This window comes from Tiliqua scincoides, chromosome 16 (assembly GCF_035046505.1).
Source record: "Tiliqua scincoides isolate rTilSci1 chromosome 16, rTilSci1.hap2, whole genome shotgun sequence".
NCBI lineage: Eukaryota > Metazoa > Chordata > Lepidosauria > Squamata > Scincidae > Tiliqua > Tiliqua scincoides.
Genome location: NC_089836.1, coordinates 2491122 through 2514782, shown reverse-complemented (window position 1 = coordinate 2514782; position 23661 = coordinate 2491122). Strand labels below are relative to the sequence as shown.

At 50.2% G+C, this 23661-nt stretch overlaps 2 protein-coding genes across 12 annotated transcripts in view; one reads left to right on the top strand and one right to left on the bottom strand.

The window, feature by feature from the left end:
• The window catches only part of GPR107 (G protein-coupled receptor 107), a 38190-nt gene extending 32982 nt beyond the window's left edge, over window positions 1-5208 (bottom strand). Inside the window, exon 1 of the mRNA XM_066610563.1 lies at window positions 5031-5208. Coding sequence (XP_066466660.1) covers window positions 5031-5162 — 132 coding nt within the window. The 5' untranslated portion in view covers window positions 5163-5208. The remainder of the gene's footprint in view (window positions 1-5030) is intronic.
• A 5116-nt stretch (window positions 5209-10324) lies between these two features.
• The window catches only part of FNBP1 (formin binding protein 1), a 105414-nt gene continuing 92077 nt past the window's right edge, over window positions 10325-23661 (top strand). For all 11 annotated transcript variants that reach the window (XM_066610495.1, XM_066610502.1, XM_066610501.1 and 8 more), the window contains exon 1: window positions 10325-10675. In XM_066610495.1, coding sequence (XP_066466592.1) covers window positions 10652-10675 — 24 coding nt within the window. In that variant the 5' untranslated portion in view covers window positions 10325-10651. The remainder of the gene's footprint in view (window positions 10676-23661) is intronic.

Genomic DNA, 23661 nt, shown 5'->3' with positions numbered 1-23661 from the left:
AAGGCCCACAGATATGGGCCTGATGGAGAAAGGGGAGGAAAGAAATAGTGCCGTGGTTCTCAAAGTGTTGCACCAGGACCCACTTTTTAGAATGACAATGTGTCAGGACCCAGTGGAAGTGATGTCACGGCTGGAAGCGACACCACCAATTTAGGCTTCCAGCTGAAGCCACAATCGGCCAAAGGTCCCATTACACAGCGCAACTCATGCTGCCAATTTGCATAGCTCAGAATTCAAACATTCCAGCTTGGAAGTCAAAGCGGAAGGCAGACTGGGATCCTTGTCCACCCCCATGGCCCTCCATCTTCCCACCTGTTCAGGGAGAAGCACCACATCTCCCTCCCATCCAGAGTCCACCTTGCCCAGCAACCCTGTATTGTTAACTCTGGATTTTCAGTGGTGGCTGAGCTATGTGCTGAGCGACCCACCTGACACTGGCTTGTGACCCACCTCGTGGGCTCTATAGTTTGAGAAATGCTGAATTAGGAGTGGGTGACAATAAAGGGGAAGTAGAAGCACGTGATGACACGGCTGCGGGGCGGACCATGTGACAAGGCAGGAGATTTTCCACTGCCACATTTTCCATTTCTAAAATATTAGTGAACATCAGAAAACCATGCAACTTAACCTATACCAATGTAACATCAGCGGCGATCAACTGTTTTCAAGAGATTATTCCTAGGAAGTATATGTGCATGCTCATATATAATATACATGTGTACTATATATGTATAGTACATATATGGATGTGTACTATATATGTACATACATGTGTACATATATAATATGCATGTGTAGGTGTGATGAGCTGGTGCTAATCAAACACTTCATTTGTGCAGCCTCCGAGTGCACAAAGCAAGTCATAAGCAATAGCCAGTTACAATCTCTGCACAAGCCTCTGAAATAAGTATCATTCCCACATTTCAGACGGGGAGGACCAACGTTGAGAGGGAACAGCTCGCCTAAGGAGACTGACAGCACAGTCCAATGCAAGCTTACCCAGAAGTCCCATTAGATTTCTTGTCTGATCTCGGAAGCTAAGCAGGGTCAGGCCTGGTTAGTACTTGGATGGGAGACTGCTTGGGAATACCGGGCGCTGTAGGCTTATACCATGATCTCGGAAGCTAAGCAGGGTCAGGCCTGGTTAGTACTTGGAGGGAGACCGCCTGGGAATACCGGGTGCTGTAGGCTTCTACCATGATCTCGGAAGCTAAGCAGGGTCAGGCCTGGTTAGTACTTGGATGGGAGACCGCTTGGGAATACCGGGTGCTGTAGGCTTATACCATAGTCTTTCCAGACTGAAGGTTGCCAACCACTCTCAAGGAAAAGTGCACCAGACTACAGCCCCAGTGAGTGACAACAGAAGCAAGATTCAAGTCAGGAAAGTCCACATTTGCAGTTTAGTCTGAGCTTAGTCCTGCAGTTACTCAGAAGTAACTCCCACTGCATTCAGCAGGACTTACTCTCAGATGGGGGGGTGCGTGTCTGTGTGTAAGGCAGTAGTTCCCAAACCTTTTAACACCAAGACCCACTTTTTTAAATGACACTCTATCGGGACCCACCTAGGTTTACCAAACTATTTAAAAAGTGATCTAAAAAGAAATATTTTATTTGTAAATAATTATAACCAAAAAGAGACCCTCAAATATTTATCTGCCTATATTTACACAAGCTTGCAAACCGCAGGAGCTGAGCTCTTTGCAGGGTAATTAGCAGCTACAGAATCTATTTTTGACTAGCCTCAGGGCTGGAGGCTATTGGTTATCTGATCTTTCCATCACCCTTTGGCGACCCACCAACACTCAGGTCGTGACCCACCAGTGGGTCCCAACCCACAGTTTTGGAACCACTGGATAAGTACAGCCTCGGTCACTACACCAGCTCTAAGGACTACAGAAGTTAGTCAAGTCAGGACACAAACCAAGCTACCTGAATCATATATACGCACATCTTCCAGGAAGTTTTTTCCAGGTCAGAGCTTTCAGGAAAGCCAACTGCACTCCTAACAATAACAAAAGAAGGAACAAGAAACCAGGAAAAGAAATGAGATACAGAAGCTGAGTCTACAATTACTGTACAGCTAAGCATGGGTGGCCATTCCAGCACTTTGCAAGATCCCACCAAGATCTCCCAAGGATTAGTACAGCATACCCTGTCAACGGCCCCATGGCTACACCTATGTCACAGCCACATGGAGAGTATCTTGGGAGCTGCTGGCTGCCACTGGAATGTTACCTTGGGGCATACACCGAGTGCAGTCAGAGGGGTGGAGTGGAGAAGCTATCGGATAGAGAGACATGAGGACAACAACACTTAACCCTTCCTCTGACACTGCCCCAGAACGGATGATTTCAATGCTGCCTAGAAAGAAGGTGCCGGAGAAGGGATACAATTGAGACATTCAGTATAGAATTATCGATAGGATGGACAGAGTGGGTGTTCTTTTCCCTCTCACACAACACCAGAGCCAGGAGACGTCCACTAAAATTGAGTGGTGGGAGAGTTCAAACAGACAGGAGACAAGTATTTCTTCACCCAGAGAGTAATTAATCTGTGGAACTCCTTGCTGCTGGATATGGTGATGGCCTAGATGCCTTTCAAAGGGGACTGCGCAGATTGATAGAGGAAAAGTCCAGCACAGGTTGCAAGCCAGGATGGGTATGGGTAAACTCCTGGCTCTAGAAGTAGGCTGTCTGAATGCCAGGTGGAAGGGAGTGCCAACAGGATACAAGTATCCTGTTGCCCCGAGTGATCCTTGGGGCATCTGGTGTCAGATACAGGAAGCAGCACTAAATGGGCCCATTGCCATCCTAAGAACATAATAGCCCTGCTAAGTGAAAAGCTAGCCTCCCAACCACCATTTTGCCAGTCACAATCTTCACTGAGATCAGGGAAAAACTGATAGTTAAGACTGAGGACACTTAACTCTTCCTCTGACACTGTCCCCACGCTGATTATTTTAATGCACAGCTGAGCTCATTCTGGTTTCCTGGAGGTCAGGGTAGTGATGGGGAGAATCAGGAAGTCAGAAAAGATTAAGCATTCACTCTGCTTCTCCATTTGTGTGAAACAGGAGACAGGGGTCAGCGCGGCTCTTGTGTAGCTCCGCCCACAAAGTTGCCAAGACAGCTCCCTAATCCAATCCCTGCCTCACCAGAAATCTGAACACGGCTCCCACAGGTTCAAATCCTCCACCCTGTAAGCGGATTCCAAGACCAAATGTGAACAGATGAACCTTCCTCATCAGATCCTGGGCCCCTTCAGAAAGAGACTTCCTCCATTTCCCTGGATCACGTTGAGGCCCAATGCACCCAGCCGCATGCAGTCCAAGTCTTTTAAGGGTTCACAAACAAGAGCGCCCGTGCCACAAAGAATGGCAGCCTCCCCTCCCCCCTGAAGAGTCTATCTGCAGGGCACACTTGCAAACATACATCTAGAGCATGGGCACACTGAAAATAACTTCCAGTGTACACACAAAATCACACATGAAGCTGCACTTCACAGCTAGGACTGAGGCTTTCGTTTTGGGGAAGGGTCAAAGATCAGTGAAGAGGGTACACTTTGCATACAGATGCTTGCATTCAGCTGTGACTCACTTTAATAACCCCTGCTTCTAATGAGTCACCCCCTTGGTCCATTCGAACTTGAGCACCTTCAAGAACTGGATGGCAAACAGCTCTCCAAAGCTTTGGACTCAGAGCCTATGCTCCAAAGAGCAGACAGTATTAAAACTGGAGGAAGTTTCTTCCTTAGAAGTTGGGCCCTTGGTTGATCAAATTAGGTTTGACAACACTCCCTGACAGTGGCAGAGATTCTTCTCTGCTCCCATCTAAAGATTCTGCCCCGAGGCTGAACCCAACTCAAAAGACTTGGAAGGGACCCCACAAGTTCACCTAGCCCAAATCTCACCTGTGGCAGGAAACTGTCAGATGTGGGGCCTGTGTTGCAATACAGGTGAGAGGCTACAAGAGTGGGAAGGTACCCCACAAAGTCATCTAGCCAGACCCCCCCCCCATTGCAGCGCATTGTCAGAAGTGGAGCCTCTGTTGCAATACAGATGAGAGGCTACCATACAATCAGGAAAGGCAGTGGGAAGAGCCAAACAGGTGGAAGTGATCCACAAGGTCATCTAGTCCAAACCCCCACCCTGTGGCAGGACATGGGCAGAAGTGGGGCTTCTCCTGCAATACAGGTGAGAGGCTACAACACAGTCAGGTGAGGCACAGGAAGTCCTAGAATGGGAAGGTACCCCACAGGGTCATCCAGCTCAACCCCCCTGACCCAGAAGGAGTCACATAGGAAGCAGGAACCCCACAAAGTCATCTACTGCAACCCCCACACCCGTGGCAGAGAACTGGCAGAAGTGGGGCACCTGTTGCAATGCAAGTGAGAGGCTCCAACACACCCAGGTGGGGCAGAGGGTGGGGAGGTTCCCCCAAGACTATTCAGACCAGCCCCCCCCCCCCACTGTTGCAGGGCACTGTCAGAAGAGGGGCCTCTGCTGAAACACTGGTGAGGGGCTCCAGCAGACCTGGGTGAGGCAGAGAGTCACAGAAGGGCAAGGGACCCCCAGAGGCCACCCAGCCCAAGCCCCCTGCCCCAGAGGGAGAAACAGAGAAAAAGGGACCCCACAAGGCCCCTATTCCAGCCCCACACACCTGTGGCAGGGACCTGTGAGGAGTGGGGCGCCTGGGGCAGTGCAAGGCTGCAGCACGCCCAGGTGGGGCAGAGGGTGGGGAGGGTCCCCGAGACCCCCCCAGTCCAGCCCCCCACCTGCCAGGCGCAGCCACCCTCCCCCCTGCAGGCGTCTGCGCAGCCTCTGCCCGGTGAGCATCCCCGCCGACGCCGCAGCCAGCGTTGGACCACCTGCGGGGGGGAAGCGTGACTCAGCAGAACCCTCGCTCCCCGCGCGCCCCTCCCCTCTGGAAACGTGACTCAGCAGAAAGCAGCGCTCCCTCCCCGCGAGCGCCCCAGCGGCGCTTCTGATTGGCTGGCGCCCCTCAGGCCACCTCCGCCCCCCGCCGGGCTACCTTGAGCTCCAGGTGGTGGACGCGGGCCTGGGCCGGGCCGCCCCACAGCTGCGCCACCAGCAGCAGGCCCAGCGCCGAGCGCCAAGGGGGGAGGCCGACGCCACTGCCGCCTCGACCGCCGCACGACGCCATGTCTATCCCCGTCTCGGCATCACCTCCCTCCGCGGGCCACGCCCACTTCCGGGGTCCTCCGAGCGTGTGGAGAACAGACCGCGGGCATAGAGACGACGGCCTAGAGCGGCAAGGGGATAGAGAGGAGTAGGTAGAGCGGCCTTTATTTCTCCACCCCTTTTTCCACCGTTATCCAACTCGGAAGTTCATATTACGAGAGATTCACGCTAAAAATATCTACAGCAACAGCTTTTTGCTTGATTTTGGGGTTTGAAATATAAATCCCGCCCCCTCAGGAGGCAACGTCCGGTTTGCTGAGGCGACCGGAAGCGCATACCTGCGCGTGATGTGTCCGCCCAGGCGATGAGAGGGCGGTGTGTGGGGGCGTTCTAGGCCTCGGCGCGTCTCTATGGTTAGAAAAGCCGCCCAGCTGAGTGTGACAAGGGCACTCTAGGGCATTGCGCGTCTCTATGGTTAGGATGCCTCCCCCATTCATTGCTGTAGGGCTGCAGCAGAGCCTGCAAAGGGGGGGGGGGGGTTGAATGGGCACTGCCTAGGGATTAAAAGCAATTAAAAATAATTAAATTTAAAATGCATTAATAAATAAAAACAATAAAAAATTACATCTAACTAATTAAATCAAAAAATTAATTAATATTAGATAATAGATAAAAATAATTAATAACTAGTTAAATAATTAAATTAAAAGTGTATTAACTAGTATTAAAAACTAATAATTAAATGAAAAAGTAATTCAATCTAATTAATTTAATAATTAAATGGAAAATGCATTAAGTAATATTAAAAATTAACAATTAAGCTAAAAATAATTAAATAGAAACAAATGTGATAAAACTAATCATATTTTTATTTAATGGATTTATTTATTTATCATTTATAATAATTATTCATTATTTAACTATTTTTATTTTATTATTTATTTTTTAAAATTTTTATTTTATCTACTTAGTTTTTTTAATTATTTACAGCCCAATCCTAAGGTTGTCTACTCAGACATAAGTCCCATTACAATCAATGGGGCTTACTCCTAGGAAAGTGTGATTGGGCTGTTCATTGTTTAAAATCATGAATAGTTTTTTAAAACTGAATTAAACCAAAATTTGACTAACTGAAAATGTATTAAATGATTTCCTTAGGAAAATGCACCCAGCCCTATGGAAAGCAAAAGCTTCAGCCACCTGTGCACATTTACTCATGAGTGCCTCAGCCACAGGAATGGTCCTAATCTGATGAACTGTGGTGCTCAGCAAATGGTCCAGAAGGTGGTTCCCCACCCCATCATAGTAGTAAAAGAGAGGTAAGGTAAAACTTTTTTTTTTTGTCTCTTCAAGCTAAGTGGGTCCCAATAGAGTGTCATTTTATAAGTGGGTCCCCACACGAAAATGTTTGGGAACCACTGGCTGGGACAAAATAAGCAAGAAGCAAACACTCTTAAGGAAGACATTTTAAAAGTTGCTTTTTCTGTTGCATTAAACTGGGGTTTGGCCAAGGGGGACATGGCAATCAAAATGTCCAAGTAAAAAACTTTAAAGGGGTTTCTGACACCCACAGGCTTTGCATGAGAAGCTAAAGAGTGGAAAATCTTTTTCCGTCTTATCAAATAATTAGCACTTCAGGGCTAGGAAGTGTTGTTTATTGGAAATGGGAGAGCATTCACTTGCCCTGGACTTTCCCTTTTGGTGCTGTCTCTTCCGTGGCTTTTCCTGAGGAATGGACCATGTGGATCAAATACTCTAACACTTACCCACAGCCCCACCCCCAAAAGAGGTAATTGATTTTACCAGGACCAGAAAGGACAGTCTGTCCATATGAAGCTGCTGCCTGCCAAGTTATTCTGTTGTTATTCTATCTAACTCTGTGCTGTCAACACTGACTGGCAGCAGCTCTCCAGGTTTCTAGACCCAACCTGAAGATCCCAAACATTAAACCTGGAGTCTTCTGCTTGTGCTATGCATGCTCGGCCTTTGAGCTATGGCCCCTTCCCAGCTGCAAACGGATCAAGGACCCTCGGAGATATAGCATACCTGGGTCCATCAGAGGCAGAAAACCCTGTCTTTGGCCAGGACAAGACAAACCACGGTGTATCAGAGGCAGGCTGTTGGGGGCAACCTTGGTGGAACTGTTTCAAAAGCAGTATGACCCAGGAATAGCAGGGAGGTGGGTACTTACCCAGTTTGCAAGATCTGGTCTTTCTGCCCTGCAGGTTGAAAAGCTGCCAAGCCTGACCTAACAAACCTGGTTCAAATTCGCCCTTCAACAAGTTAAAGCACTTTAAAGCCACAAAGGAACGCAGCACTAAATTATCCCAGAGCAAACACAACGGCAAGCAAGACAAAGTCAGCACTTCCAGTCTGGGCTATTTCTTTACTCAGCATGTGGTTGGTCTGTGGAACTCCTTGCCACAGGATGTGGTGATGGCGTCTGGCCTGGACGTCTTTAAAAGGGGATTGGACAAGTTTCTGGAGGAAAAATCCATTATGGGTTACAAGCCATGATGTGTATGTACAACCTCCTGATTTTAGAAATGGGCTATGTCAGAATGCCAGATGCAAGGGAGGGCACCAGAATGCAGGTCTCTTGTTATCTGGTGTGCTCCCTGGGGCATTTGGTGGGCCACTGTGAGATCCAGGAAGCTGGACTAAATGGGCCTATGGCCTGAGCCAGTGGGGCTGTTATGTTCTCCTTGCATAGGGAGGATCTATCTCCCCAACAACCACTAGATGTCATCTGAGCACACCAAGTGCAAGACAGTTCAATTGGATTCAAGGTATGTTCCTTAATTAATGGGGGGGCGGCTGCATATGGAAACATCTGCTTTACCTTCCAAAGGAGTCTGATGAAATCATCAATTCGAAAAGTAAAAATGTTATTTTTTCACCTTTATATACCACCGATCCTCTTCACTCCTGCCCATGTGCTTTGCTTTTCCACCTCTACCACCTTTGACTGTCCAAAGGTCCCCTGCTCTTCAGGAAATAATGCCATATTCTTCCCCATCTCCCCTGCCACCCCACCACTTCCCTCTCTCTCTCGCCAGTCACCCCATTTGATGGCCTCACTTTGCAGTTATAGGGGGACGGGACCTGCCCCATCTGTGTCAAGATTCACAACAGAGGAAGGTGGGCCTAACTGGAATCTGGGGGAGCAGCTTGGATATGTTTGTACGTACCCCTGTAAGTAGTTCACTCCAGGACCTCAAGTTTTTTTTTTTTCCCAAGCCCTGGTGAGCCTTGTCCTGGACAAAATATCTTCCTTCCTTCAAAGGCCTCCCCCAAACCCATCTTTTCTATGAAGAGTTCACCATTCTGCTGCTAAGCCTAAGCACCTGTATATGAAAAAATCATATCTCTTTCCCCATTTACACATGCAACCCTCTTTTTCCACCATTGTTGGTTTCCTTCTAGACCATGAACAATTTGGGGGAGGGACCTGGCTTCACATCTAGTGCAAAATGCAGTGCCCATGGATGATGCTGTAGAAATGATTATTAACCCATTTTTGCCAGATCCACAGGTGTATGCATTTGGTCCCTGTTGCAATGTTGGGTAGAAATGAATGACAATAAAGGCGTAGGCACAGGACAGGCTAATCCCTTTGGTCAGTTGGCAGCCCTAACCTCATTTGATCAAAATAGCCAGATGACTTGTCTTATTTTTTCACAGGATCCTAGTCTGGTTTATGACATCCTGTGAACGTCTTCACACTTTGCTCTTATTTTGAGCTTGTGGTTCACACTTTTGAGTTCTGGAGGCAATGATTTTTCTCTGCTGTTTTGGGACAAGAAAGAGTTGCCAAGAAGATGGAGCAGTGCCAAGACTTAAAGCTGCCTACCGCAGCGTCTCCATCACGGCAGCCAGTACCATATCCATGGGCACAGGGGTTAATTTGAGTCACAGCTCAACCCTTGAAGAACAGAGAAGAAACCTGGTCCTGTAGTGGAATCCAGCAGTAGTGGATGAGTGAGGGTTGCCAACTCGGATTCCCTGTGATATTCCCCCCCCCCCCCAATGTTTTAGTGTTGAAAATTCCTGGAGGTTCTTTGCAAAATTTCTAGGCTTGCTTTCTGTCCTCAGTTGGGGATGGATGCCAATTCTTGGAGAACCCAGGCCAAACCTGCACCACCCCTATTAATTTATTTTCCACACTTCCATATTGCCCTTCCTCAAAAGAGCTCAGGGTGGTGTTTGTTTTTTTTGTTTTGTTTACATCCCACTTTATCTCCCAAATGGACATTTATTATTATTATTATTAACGGTATTTATATACCGCTTTTCAACTAAAAGTTCACAAAGCGGTTTACAGAGAAAAATCCAATAACTAAATGGCTCCCTGTCCCAAAAGGGCTCACAATCTAAAAAGATGCAAAGGAATACCAGCAGACAGCCACTAGAACAGACAGTGCTGGGTTGAGGTGGGCCAGTTACTCTCCCCCTGCTAAAAAAAAGGAGCACCCAGTTGAAAAAGTGCCTCTTACCCCATTAGCAAGGGTTGGGTTCATTCATCCAAAGCGGCTTTGTTCCTTTCCTCCTTTTGTCTTCACAACAACCCTGTGAGGAAGGTGAGGCCGAGAGAGAGACTGAGTTACTGGCCCAAGGGCACCCAAGGAAGCTTCATGGAGTTTGAAGCGGGGAGCAGGGATTTGAACCCCTGGATCTTCCAGGAATAAGGCTACAATCCTATCCATGCTTACCAGAGAGTAAGCCCCATTGACTATAATGGGCCTTACTTCTGAGTAGACAGGGCTAGAGGCTTGGGCTCTAAGTCCCAGTCCAGACTCACTACTGCATCCTGGCTCTCTGGTTTTACCCTAGCATGCCTACTCAGGAGCAAGTGTCACAGTTTTCCCATGTGGTTTTCCTCTGCCCCAAACACATGCATTAGGGTACAATTTTTTTATTTTTTTTTTTGCAGTGCTCCAAGTGCGCATGCACACAGCTTTTGCAGACCCAAAAAGAACCCAAGATGCTGATGCAGGGAGCATGCCCTGGCTAGTGGCCAAGAGCATCCTTTCCATGCCTTCAAGGCGCGTGCGCAACGCCTCCCCCTCCCCTTTGGTTGCGCACACACACACTTGTCTCTGCTTCCACGCTCCTTCCCAGGGCGCATGCGTGGTACTCCAGAGCTGTCAAGCCTCCCTGTCCCCTCCCCACTTACTCCAAGGGCTGCCTGGGCTTGAATCTGCTGCTGTTGCTTTGGCCATTTTGCTCTGGAGGCTGCAATGAGGAGGTAGCAGCAGGAGAGGGACAAGATCAAGCCAAGAGAGAGGCAGAGAGGAGGGGGCACCCCCCTCTCTTGATGATCCTTTTCCTCTCCCCCCCCCTTTTTTAGCAATTGATTTTTTTGCAAGCATTCTGAAGGGCTGCTGGGCTGGCTGCTTTGGTGGCAGGGGGAGCCAAAGGGGCGTGAGACCCCCAGCCCAGGAAAATTGCACCCACCACCCCTTGCAGGGCCAGCCCCCTCACCAGCCCCTAGCTGGATCTGCTGGAACCATGAGCTGGGGGGCAGAGCTGTGGGTAAGTGCCACGGGGTGGGGGGAGGGAGAGGTGTGGAATTTTGCAATGTGTGTATGTGTGGGTGGGTGAGGGCTATTTCTGCATGGCTGAGCTGCAGGGGAGGGAGGTGGGGGGAAGAGCTTGCTTTATTCCTGGACTCAGACAGGAGGGGAGGGGAGCCATGGGTGTGTGTCCTCTTGATGCAGCTTGAAATCTGCATAGGGAAAGAAAGTTAGCCCTCAAATTTATCCAATATATGTTTTTTTTTTCCCTTCTCTCACACTCTCAGTTTCTGTGCACGCCTTCTTTTATTTTTCTGCTCCGCCACTGGGCAAAATAACGGTTTAAGACACCTCGTGTCCCTCTGTGAACTGGCACCAGGAGCCTCGCCTTGTTTTAAATCTGAATTTTTTTTTTCTCCATGATGCAGCTGTTTGGGATGATTGATTTTGGGAAGGGGAGAGAGAGAGAGAAAAAAAAAAGAGGAGAAAAAGACAGCCGCAATATAAATTTAAGGCGCTCTGGATAGCAAGGCTTAAAGAAGAGCGTTGCAGCCCTGAAAGTGGAAGGGAGAGAACTGTATAAAGGCGTTGCTTAAAGTTCCCCTACGATGTTGAATTTCTCAACTTGAGGAAGGAAGCAGGGCTGTGTGTCTTTATGTATCATTTGTTGGGTTGACCCCAGACTGCAGTGGAAACAGGGGGAGGAAAAGACCTGAGAAAACAGATCAAGAATTGCATGTCCCAGTGTTTTTCTCTGCATTTTTTAAACTCATTAAAAAAAATGTTTTTTGATCCTGTGCGCCTTCACCAGGGAGTAAGTCCCATTTGCTTTCAGGGGTGCCGGCTTCTGAGTAAACCATGCTTTAAGATGACCCTGAAAACACCCCTTGGAAGAGACAGTTGGCTGTTTTGTGTTTGCTTGTTTGTGGACGAAGAGAAGGACAGAATGAATGTGGAAAGTTATGATTTGTGGCTGGTTCAGTTGGAGAGGCATAATTTAGTTGAATTTGTTGTTGTTTGGAGTGAGTTATCAGTTGCGATTTTTTAGCTTGTGTCTATACAGGTAAATAAGTGGTCCATGATGTGGGTAAACTCTGGGCCTTTGCTCTGGTCAATTGCACAAAGCTCTCTCTTCTGTCTGTCTAGGTCTGTCTTCTACCTTCCTTGTCAGTTGCACCATACTCTTTACCTGCTTTCCTACACAGACACACACACAGAGGTTGTGCTTTTGAAGACATGTCCCTTTCAGAGTAACAAAGGTAGCCCCTTTCCTTCCCTCCAATGTTTGTTTTTAAAAGGTTTAAGAAGAGATTGCCCCAAACTGAGTTTGAAAAGCAAGCTTTTAGTCACTTTATTTTTTGGCAAAGCAGAGTCCTGACTGTGTTTCCAAAAGGCATCCAGTTTGGAGAGAAGGCAGCGGGTAGGAAGAAAGGCAGAAAATGGATTTCCCTCGGGTTGCCCCCCTGTTTGTGTGGCTCGTGTTTATGGGGTGGGGGGAAGGGGTCTACGTAAGGGGCCCTCGACCTTGTCGATGAATTTAGTTGCTGATCTGATCTGGACTCGGGGAGTTGGGAAGTCTGCTCCCAAGCAAGCGTATAGAAAAGATGCATGTGCAATATACGTGTGCTTGTGATGAACACGCCCTCCTTGGGCAGTTATGGAGCTCCCTCCACCTGCACACTGATGGGGCATATGTTGGAAAGATTGCCATTTGTTCTAATTTTGGGGTAGGGAGTGGGTGGGGCAAGGGCAGCAGAATCTTGGCTGGGGGCACTTTTGAGCTGCTTAATTGGCTGTTTAATTGGGGTCCTCTTGCTTGTCAAAAAAACTGCCTGTCTTCCATCCTGTCCCTTCGGGATGGATGGCAGTGCAGGCCGTAAATGAGAGATGGTCATCTTTGGGCCTGCGAACCTGGCCTCCTCCGACTGCAGTCACAAGCATGGCTTACTCCCGTGTCAGCGTGTCTAGAATTGCAGACTAGGTTGCTGTGTCCTTCCCTGGTAGGCCTTCTCTTCCTCCTCTGGTGGCGATGGCGCCCTGCACGAAATAGCACTGCGCAAGCATGTTGCAATTTGTCATTTTTGCAGCAGCCTCGGCGCGCACCGTACTGTACGCAGAACGATGAATCTCTGCCCCGAGGGGCTTGCATTCTAGATAGACACAGGGAGACAGTAGAGGAAGGAGAAGGAAATGGAAGCTGGGGGTAAACGGGGGGGGGGGAGATGTGATCTGTTTCAGCGGCACGTACTTAAGTGAAGTCACGGGAGGGAACAGGGTCGCAGGCTTCACGGATATGTGGATTTTAAGAAAGGGTTTGATGCGAGTAAAGGAGGGTTTGAACAGCACAGGAAGGAGACAGTCATCCCTGGCATCCAAGTGGATAGGGAGATTTTTCTAGTGGAGAAATCTACCTGCAGTATACACAAACCAGAAGCCGATTTTGAGGTGCCCCTGCACTTTTCACAAGGGCAAGAGTGTGTTGTTGCGGGTGAGCTCTGAGCCAGGCATGGTGTCTGTTTACTGCCCCAAACTCTGCTCCAAGTCCAGCCCCCCCCCCCCAAAGTCTAGCCTCATTGGTGCTGAGATTCAGTATGGAGAAAAGGAGGGTACTTCTTCAGACAGAGCATGGTGGATCTGTGGAACTCACCGCCACATGATGGGCAAAGGCCGTGAGCTTGGATGGCTTTAAAAGGGGATTGGAGGAATCCATGGAGGGCAGGCTTAGCAATGGCTGCTTGTTATGTTCGTTGTGTGCTGCCACCTCAGGTTCATAGGTGGCTTGCCTCTGAAAATGCCCAGTGCGGGGAAGCAATGGTAGGCAAAGGGGGTGCCCATCTCTTGCCTGTGGCCTTCTTAGAGGATGCTGGTCTAGATGGGCTTTTATGACCTATGCAAGTTTGGAATGGAAACTCCCTGTTCAGCATCGGTCCACCACTGGGTACCAGCTGATGGGAAGGAAGGAGAGCAGAGAAGGTTCATGTCTTCTTCTCCACCATTGAGGGGACACAGGAGGCTGAAATAGATGGAACCTTGGCCTGGATCCAGCCCAGTTCTTCTTCTGTTGGTTCTAGGACAGCAAGAAGGGTCAGCCCCTGAAGGTCTGTATGAGAAGCAGCGTCTTAAAAATTGGGCAAGCACATAGACACATGCACGGATAGGGGCGTGCAGACAAGCTGCGGACACGTGCGGTCGGTATCGTGTGGAAGAGCGAGGAGCGACATCAGGTTAAGGTTTCTTTTGATGAGCGGGCTGGGATTTGCGGACACGCTAAATCACTTAATGACGGGGTAGCATCTCCAGGCGGGACTTCTGTGCTGGGAAGGGAAACGGAGCCCGTGGCTGAGGAAGGCTGGAATTTGCGGGCTGGACGCTGCAGAATGTTTTGGGATGCTGTGTGGGCACCGAGAAGCGCAAGTGGCTTGGAGGGAGAGGTGTGTGGGGGAAGTGTCCCGAAGAGAGTCTCTACCTTGCTTGTTTTGCTTCTCGGCACAGGCGGGCATGCGGCCGCTTCAGTTTGCTGTTTTTAGCGGGGACGGCAGCCTCGGCTATTTTGAGGCAAACCACCTAATTACAGAGCACCGTGTCTGCGCCGAGATCCTTGCCCGGTGCATCCAACATGAGCCGCACAGACATCGACAGATGATGCTACGTCTGTTGGCTGTAAACCGCCGCTGCTGTGTTAGCTTCATCCTTCTGACAGGCAATCTGGGCCAGGTGATTGAAGAAATGTCAAGCTTACTACTGCTAGTTGATTCTTAACTGCTTGCCGTGCTGCCGGGCTGGTGCTTCAGCCCGAAACCTGGGACCGCAAGCTGCTGCCCACCGAGTCAGGTCATTGAACCATCTTGCCCATGGTTCCAGCACAGGCTGGCAGCATGTCTTCAGAGTTTCAGAGACAGATCCTTCTAAGGGGATCTGGAGAGGCCAATTGAACTGGGGATATTCTGTGTGCTTTGAGCGATGGGTTCCTTCCACACGTCCTGGATGTAGAGCCGCTGCAGATATAAAGTCAGCAGATTTCCTTGAAACGACAGGTTCAAGCTGCCCAGTTTAGGTATTTAAAAGTTCTGGCAGGTTTCAGAGCATGTACAGAGTACCTTTGCCTGGAAGAGAGCAAAAGACAAGGAGCTAAATATGTCTCTTCCTTAGGAATGTGTATCCCATATAGATCAGTTTCAAGTGGGAGAAGGAAGGGGACCTCTCCTCTCTGGCTCACCCCTTCCTGCGCATAAGAACATAAGGAAAGCTCTGCTGGATCAGGCCAAAGGCCCATCTAGTCCAGTTTCCTGGATCTCACAGTGGAGCAAAAGACCACAAGAGACCTGCACCCTGGTGCCACTCCATTGCACCTGACAGCCTGCTTCTTGAGGTCTCTTGTTGTCTGGTGTGCTCCCTGGGGCATTTGGTGGGCCGCTGTGAGATACAGGAAGCTGGACTAGATGGGCCTGTGGCCTGATCCAGTGGGGCTGTTCTTATGTTCTTATCTACAATTCCCAGGAAGCCTTGCAGGTCTCTTGTTATCTGGTGTGCTCCCTGGGGCATTTGGTGGGCCGCTGTGAGATACAGGAAGCTGGACTAGATGGGCCTGTGGCCTGATCCAGTGGGGCTGTTCTTATGTTCTTATCTACAATTCCCAGGAAGCCTTGCAGGTCTCTTGTTATCTGGTGTGCTCCCTGGGGCATTTGGTGGGCCGCTGTGAGATACAGGAAGCTGGACTAGATGGGCCTATGGCCTGATCCAGTGGGGCTATTCTTATGTTCTCTAAAGGCAGGAACGTGCACATACATCATGGCTTGTAACCTGGGATGGATTTTTCTTTTTGAAATCCATCCAATTCCCTTTCCAAGGCATCTAGGCCGTACACCATCACCACATCTTGTGGCAAGGACTTCCACAGACTGATTGCATGCTGGGTAAATGCCTATTTTCTTTTGTCCTAACTCTCCTGACGGTCAATTTTAGCAGGTGTCTCCGGTTATGGTGCTGTGCGAGGGGGAAAAGAACATCCCTCTGGGCACACGCATCTTGTATGCATAGGGGGCAAGTGAAGGAGATGGAGAGAATACCGTCCATTGATCAAGTGAACAGTGGGCATTTTGTGATTCTCAGTGTCCATGGGACTGAATTTACTTAGCCTGGTCAGCAACTGAAAGGTTAGTTGAGTATGCCGGGCACTTGGATTATGGCGAAAGGGATGGAAGGGCTAAGATACAGACACTTCTCCCCTCAAAGTGACCCATTTCCAATCCTGTTGCTGTCTAGACGCACCCTCTGAAACAGGGCTGGCTCACGCATGAGACTCACCGAGAAGGCTGCCTCAGGTGGTGGGTTGGCCGGGGTCCTTGCCCTTCTCTGCTTCGAACTCCCACTTCCTGAATTCTAAAAGGAAGTGGCGAATAGAGCAGGGGCAGAAGTGGGGAGGAAAAAAGAGTGGTGGGGACACTCTAGCCCACTCTTCTCATCCACCTCTTCTGCTTCCTTCCTGTCTTTGTCCGGCGGAGAAGGCATCAGCCAGATAAAAGTGGCCATTCAGTGCACAACTGCAGGTGTTGGGAGATCTTGGGCCGGCTGTGTCTCCAAGCCTTTGGGGTCGGCAGCAGGGGTGCCGGGAAGAGAGCAGCGACCCCCTTGGTGGACAATTTGCTGCACCCGTCTTGATTAGCTGATCCCCTTCTAAGCACCTGGCATCCCCTTGATCCCTAAACACTGTCCGAATGGAGGCTTTTGCGATCGTGCCTGTTGCAATCTCATCCTCGATCGGCTTCTCATCTGTTGCGGTTGATAGTCCAGACAGCCTCTGAGTACCTCCTGCTCCCTGGCAAACGCAGCACGTTCCAAGGTGAACGCAAGAAGAAGGCATTAAAGCCATTAGCGAGCTCAGCTCCCGTTAGTGGTTGCTGTTCGTCGCACACGCAGCCGTCCAAATTCCTACTGCGTCTTAGGGAGGGTTGCCAAACCTTTTCCAGATGACCCCAGGAAGTGAATTCACACGTGACCAGCGGCCGACAGCTGTGTGTGGCGATGGGCTGCGTAGTTAGTGAGTGCTTTGTACAGAGGAGCTTCCAGGCTCACGTCCTGGCTGCTTCTCTGGGTAGGGCCCCCAAAGATTCCAGCTGCTGCCCGCCTCTGTCAGCAAGGCTGAATCGGGTCTGATCCAGTTTACAGCAGCTTCGTGTCTGGCGTGAAGAGCTAAATAGGATTCTTGGTCATAACTGAAGTCATTGTATCTGGTTTTATGGCTGCAAAGCCAGGGCTTCGTTTTGAAGTGTCCGGGCCCCTGAGGCGCCTGTCTCATTCAGCCTCACAGATGGGCCGAAGGGGCACCTTTGAACTAACCATTTCAACACTTAGAACAGCAAACAGCAACAGCTATGATAGATGAACCCCCTTGTCGTCAGGCTAGATGTTTAGACAAATCTAATCATCAGGAAGCAAGGCCCAGGGTGCGAGACCTCCCGCTCTCGTCACTTCCTTTGTGGTGCGCCAGCGAGTAGCACAGCCTCATCTGTGCACTGCGCCGGTCGTTCACGTTCTTGGCTTCCCAGGGCCAGCAAGCATTTCACGGATGGAAACAGCCAGTCTGGGTGCACCTTGGTTTCCTACGCCTAGTATCGTGGTCCGGATCTGTTTCCTGCCACCCGCACGCGTCCCTGAAACTTTTGTTCCTGTTACAGTGTTTGTTTCTCTTGTGGCAGCCGGGCCCCTGCTGGTTAAAAAGCTGGGAGGGGGATTGGAAAGAGAGCCTAGAAAAATATCATTGTCCGTAAATGTGTTATCAACGAGCTACACATCTCATGTGTACAGGCAGGCTGGACGTTGCACGGTGCCTTCATGCTCACGTGAGTGCATGACCAAGTCCACTTCTTCACCCGCCTCTCTCCACTGCTCCTTCCATTTCTTGCACCTGAGGCAGGAAGAGAGGAAGTGAGGAGGAGAGAGCAGCAGGCTAGAGAGTCTTAGCCATTCCTCTCTTTTCAAATCAGGGTTATGGGGAAATAAGGAAGTTTTGCCTTACCCAGGAAGGCAATGGTAGTTGTTGGCAACCTTCAGTCTCAAAAGACTATGGTATTGCGCTCTGAAAGGTGGTTCTGGAACAGCGTCTAGTGTGGCTGAAAAGGCCGATTCGGGAGTGACAGTCCCTTCCACACCGGGAGCAAGTGCAGTCTGTCCCTGGTCTGTCTCCCTGGCTATGGGCCTTCCTTCTTTGCCTCTTAGCCTCAGACTGTTGGCCAAGTGTCTCTTCAAACTGGGAAAGGCCATGTTGCACAGCCTGCCTCCAAGCGGGACGCTCAGAGGCCAGGGTTTCCCACCTGTTGAGGTCCACTCCTAAGGCCTTCAGATCCCTCTTGCAGATGTCCTTGTATCGCAGCTGTGGTCTACCTGTAGGACGCTTTCCTTGCACGAGTTCTCCATAGAGGAGATCCTTTGGGATCCGGCCATCATCCATTCTCACAACATGACCGAGCCAACGCAGGCGTCTCTGTTTCAGTAGTGCATACATGCTAGGGATTCCAGCACGTTCCAGGACTGTGTTGTTTGGAACTTTGTCCTGCCAGGTGATGCCGAGAATACGTCGGAGGCAGTGCATGTGGAAAGCATTCAGTTTCCTCTCCTGTTGTGAGTGAAGAGTCCATGACTCGCTGCAGTACAGAAGTGTACTCAGGACGCAAGCTCTGTAGACCTGGATCTTGGTATGTTCCGTCAGCTTCTTGTTGGACCAGACTCTCTTTGCGAGTCTGGAAAACGTGGTAGCTGCTTTACCGATGCGCTTGTTTAGCTCGGTATCGAGAGAAAGAGTGTCGGAGATCGTTGAGCCAAGCAAGGTACACAAAGTCATGGACAACCTCCAGTTCATGTGCAGAGATTGTAATGCAGGGAGGTGAGTCCACATCCTGAACCATGACCTGTGTTTTCTTCAGGCTGATCGTCAGTCCAAAATCTTGGCAGGCCTTGCTAAAACGATCCATGAGCTGCTGGAGATCTTTGTTGGAGAAGATCTTTGCTGGAGAAGGCAATGGTGGCGTTTAGTATATGGTCTCAGGTGCCCGGAGACTTTGGGGGCGACTTTGACCTGCTAGTTTTCTGCGCAAGGGAATATTTTGATCTGGGAGCATTCTAACCTGCGCAGCCCCCCCCAACAAGACCTTGATTTGCATGTGAGGCAGAGCGGAAATCAAGTCCTGCAGTTCTACCCCCTGGAGAAACTAACTACAATCAGTATTTTCCTGGAACTAAAACCCGAGGCTGCTTCTCTCAGCAGGGCCTGCTGTTAGGGCTCTCCTGATGCTCCACGTTGATTCGTTGCACTGTCTTGAAGGGTGCGCTGCCCATGCATAAAATGCTCCCTGAAAGATTATGTGCTTCCCTTGCGATTTGTGAGTTGCAGTGGAGGTGGGGGGGGGGAGTAGAAATTCAATCAGTGTGTGAGAGAAAGAGAGGTGGATCCCTTGCACTGTGCCAAACCTGGCTGGGTCTCCTCCGCCCGTCACAATGTGGCCGCACATGACCACTGTCGGTTTGCCCAAAGTGTGGCCTGGGCAGATTTCAGCATTTGGTGGTTCTCTGCAGGGAACTGCCCTGCCGTTTACTCGAGGAGCCTCATCTCTCATCTGGGTGAGCCGTGGCTGCAGTCCTGCGATTCATCTGCATTCCCGTGGCAAACGTACCAGATTGTGTGTGGAGGGACTTGGCGCAGGGTCTGGCGGAGCGGTGGCATACTCTTGTCAATGTGTAGAAAACAGAACTGAAGCACGGAGCCAACATCGGCTCCCGCAGCCTGCAAAAATGGCCAGAGATCTTAGGCGCGCAACATGCCTTCCTTGCACGACGGAGCGCCCCTTTGGCTTCCGTGGGATTTCCAGACGATCGGCTCTCCAGGGCATTAGATCTGCTTTTAGCTTCAGCCAGGGGGACTGTGGCATGCATACGAAAGCATGCCCTTCTTTCCCATAGCTTGGGCTCTGGCTGCGTGTGAAATTGGGAGCATGCCTACTGCAAGCTAGTGCGCCTAGTCCCAGGTTGGGGGAAAGAATTGAGTTGGCTAGATGTGCCCTCCAATGCATCCATTTTCCAATCTTTTTCTTCTCCTGGCACACTGACAAGGCGCTAAAATTGGACAGGCGGACCCTCGGTTTTTTGATAATTGACGAGGCCCATTGAGCTGCCGGTAGGGGGCTTACACTCCCCAGTGGCCCTACTGATATATGACCTTCCCCAAACTCCTGTGGCGCACCTGCAAATCATTCACGGCACACCAATGTGCCGTGGCACAGTGGTTGAAAATAGCTGCTCTAATGAGTGTGGGACCTTTGGGTGCGACCCGTCCCTGGCTGACCTGTGATTCAGTCACCAAAGCGCATTTTTATAGAATCGTAGGCTTGGAAGGGGCCTAATAGATCATCTAGTCCAACCCCCTGTCTTAGGCTTTTGGTTAGGGTTGAACGATTGGTAGTGGTGCAGAGGACTCCTTAACAAGGAGGTGAGGAATCGTCTTTTAACCCATCCCTGTCCAGCCCACAGGTGTACACATTTGATCCCTGTTGTGTACATGCACTGTTGGGCAGAAACGGCTTAGAGGCTTCCCAGCCTCCTCAGAAGACCTCTGGATGAGAGACAGAAAGGAGCTTGCCAAATCTGCTAGCAGTGGCAGAGCTCAGGCTAGGAAAGTGCTGGAAATCCGAGAGCCCCTCCGTGCGTTCTTGGAGCAGCTTGGAAAACGACCTCCTGGAGATCTCAGAAATGGGAAAAACCCGCACAATGCATGTGCCCTTGAGAAGGAAATGGATTGTCTCGCCGGGTTTTTTGTTGTTGTCGAATATCTGCATTTAGAGGCCTGTCCTTGGCGTGCCTACTCGAAAGCAAGCCCCCGCTGAGTTGAACGGAACCGATTTCCTGACAAGGGCGTGTCGGATTGCAGCCTTCACTTAGTGAAAATATTTGGGTGGTTCATCAATTTGGTTATGAAATGATTTCGGAGAACTGGAGGGGAGGATCCTTTAGGAATCCAGAAAATTGCCTGGCGTTGGCTTTCCAAGGATGTTTTATGCGTTCCTAGGGGAACCCACCGCCCACACCTCCAGAGTTCATTGGTGTCTCCAACGACTTTCACGTGCTGAATGTCTTGATTGGATGGGGGCGTGCCCAGAGTAGTGACTCATGGAGAGATGCAGCAGGCAGCCTCATCTGAGAGTTCTGTTGTTTCTCTGCGCTGGGAGCTCACCAGTGATTCAATGTACAGACACCTCAGGGTTGCTCACCCCTCTATGGAGGCTGATAGGAAGCCAAGCCAGAGGAGTGAGTCATGCAGAGCTACGCCGGGCAGCCTCTGCTGCGTGGCGATGCTTTTTGTGGTCACAGCAGCCTTCGAGTATCTTCAATGAATGCCTGGATCTCGGCGCACGAGCAGTTCTCTGGCAGCGCATTGGTGCTCACCCAGCATTTGCCTAGAGAATTCCTGCGTTGAATCAGTGCTGATAAATGTCAGCCAGGGTGGTTTCCTTTCTGTATCTCGCTTGCTGTCATTTCCGCTTTGATGGCAAGCAGGCCGTTAGCGGTGACACCTCACTTATCACAGCAAAGCAGGGGCTAGGCGTGTTGCTCTTGGAATCGACGGTTAATGCATACTCGGCTCGGAGCAAGATGGTGTCTTGAGTTCCCGATGCCTGCAGAGAGAGTAGGACTGGTCCAAGTCCTTCTGGTCCCTGAGGTGATGAACCAAATGCTGACCTTGTCCCTTTTTAGGCCGCTTTCTCCTCCTGCTTCCAAGGAGTGTGGAGATAGGTGGGCTAGATTGTCTCTGAAAGGAAGGAAGGAGAGCAGTGTGGTAGAGTGTTGGTGATGCTCTAGCCCAGGGGTCTCCAAACCCCGGCCCAGGGGCCAGATGCGGCCCACAGCAAGCCTTTTTCCGGCCCGTGGCCAACCTCTTGTCCCCTAAAAGCCTCTGGCCCGCTCAACTGAACGTGACCAGAACTGTGCTCTGATTGCATCTGGAGGGTGTTCCGAGGGCCAGAGAGGTGGAATGAGTGAGCCCATTCATTCATTGGTTCTCTCATCGAAGTTCCATCTCTAATTTATTTATTTAAATTTTATATTTAAATTTTTTTCCGGCCCTCCACACCACGCCAGATATTTGATGCGGCCCTCTGGCCAAAAAGTCTGGAGACCCCTGCTCTAGCCCGTCACTCTCCCCTCCTCCACATTCCTCTCTTCCAAGAGAGGAACAGTGGAGGTAAGTGGACAGAGATGGGATGCCTCCCTCCCAACCAATCTGTGACCTGAGGCAACCTTCTCAGTTGGCCTCATGGACGGGCCGGCCTTGTTTCTGGGAAATCTCCTGTTTCCATTTCTTGCATCTAAGGGGAGAACGGCTTCTGCAGTAACCGGATCCAGCCATGGCTCTGTAGCTTTCTTAATGTGTGGTCCTTCTCGGGGGAATAGCATGACTCGGTCAAGAATGAGTCAGAGACCTGGCCGGCCTCGTTCTTCAGGCTGTCAAATCCCCCTCTCTGCTGGTGGGTTGTCTGAGGTTCAGAGACCTTCTCCACCCCTTTGCTTGCTGAAAGGAAATGTGAGCTAAAAGGAAGTGGTGACTACCATCACATTTGTTCTTTAGGTTTTCTACACATGGTTGCTCTTAGGAAAGCGAGCTAGAGCTGCCCCTTGCTCTTCTCCCTCCAGTTTAGTTGATTCTTTGTGATATGCTGGTAAATCTAGTTTGCGTTTCTGTAGCAGAGTGGTGTTCCTCGCTGCTCCTGCAGATCCCAGTCCCCCACTCCCCCAGTCTCAGGCTGGTTCCAGTGAGCGAAGGGAGGAAACCCCACAGCTCAACCTTGAGGCCTGCCTGAGCCTTATTTTCCTCGGTTACACAGGCTCTGTGACCCAGGGGGGTCCAACATAAGGCCCGTGGGCAGGACAAAGCCCGCGGAAGCTTTTCATCCAGCCCAGTGATAATTGGGCTGTCCCAGCAGCTCTCAGCCGCTGAGCTGCAAAGTGACCACCCCAGCAGAAGCGGCACTGCTGAAAGGGCAGCCAGGAGGGCATCATCTGGTTCATGATGTCACTTCCAGCCCTCGGCATGCGCCATGAGTGCTGTTCAGCCTGCCCGTGGCTTTGACGCCCCTGGGCTAGGCTACTGTTATGTGGCAGATCTCATCTTTGTGTCCTCACTCTTAAAGGAGAGTGGCACGTGAGACGCTGCCTGCTGTTCGCAACTCCCTCTAGGTGAGGATTGTCTGCCCTGTCTGGGCGGCATCCTGCTGTGATTTCTTCTGGGGGTCTTTCCTCTTTGTCCCAGATTCTCCATGATGCTTGCAGGTGCAATCAGGCAGAGGAATAAAAATGCATTAATTAATACTTGATAGCTTTGGTGGTTGTTCTTCTGATTAAGAAGAAGAGCCCCATTGGATCAGGCCAAAGGCCCATCTAGTCCAGCTTCCTGGATCTCACAGAGCCGTACCAGATACTTCGGGGAGCACACAAAACAAGTGACCCGCAACCTGGTGCCCTCCCTTGCATCTGGCATTCTGAGGTAGCCTACTTCTCAAACCAAGGGGTTGCACATGGCTTGTAACCCGTAATGGACTTTTCCTCCAGAAACGTGCCCAATCCCCTTTGAAAGGCATCCAGGCCAGGTGCCATCACCACATCCTGTGGCAAGGAGTTCCAAAGATTAACGGCACACTGGGTGAAGAAATATTTTCTTTTCTTAAACCAATCTCTACTTGATTGAACCAGGGCGGGGGAAGGCAGCATACAAGCTGCCCTGTCTGGATTCTTCTTGCTAGAGGTTGTGGTTGTTTCTTTTGTACGTTGCAGACAAGATAGATTGTGGCTGTTTTTTATTTTTATTTTATTTTTTGAAGGAAGCAGAAACCTGAAGCAGTTTCAGATTTTTTTCAGAGATACAGAACGAGAAAGAGCAGGGAGAAGAATGTGAGATGAAAGCAAAGGAGAAAAGCAAACAAAAAATATCAAGCCGTACAGCCACATTTTGCAGTTCGCACATAA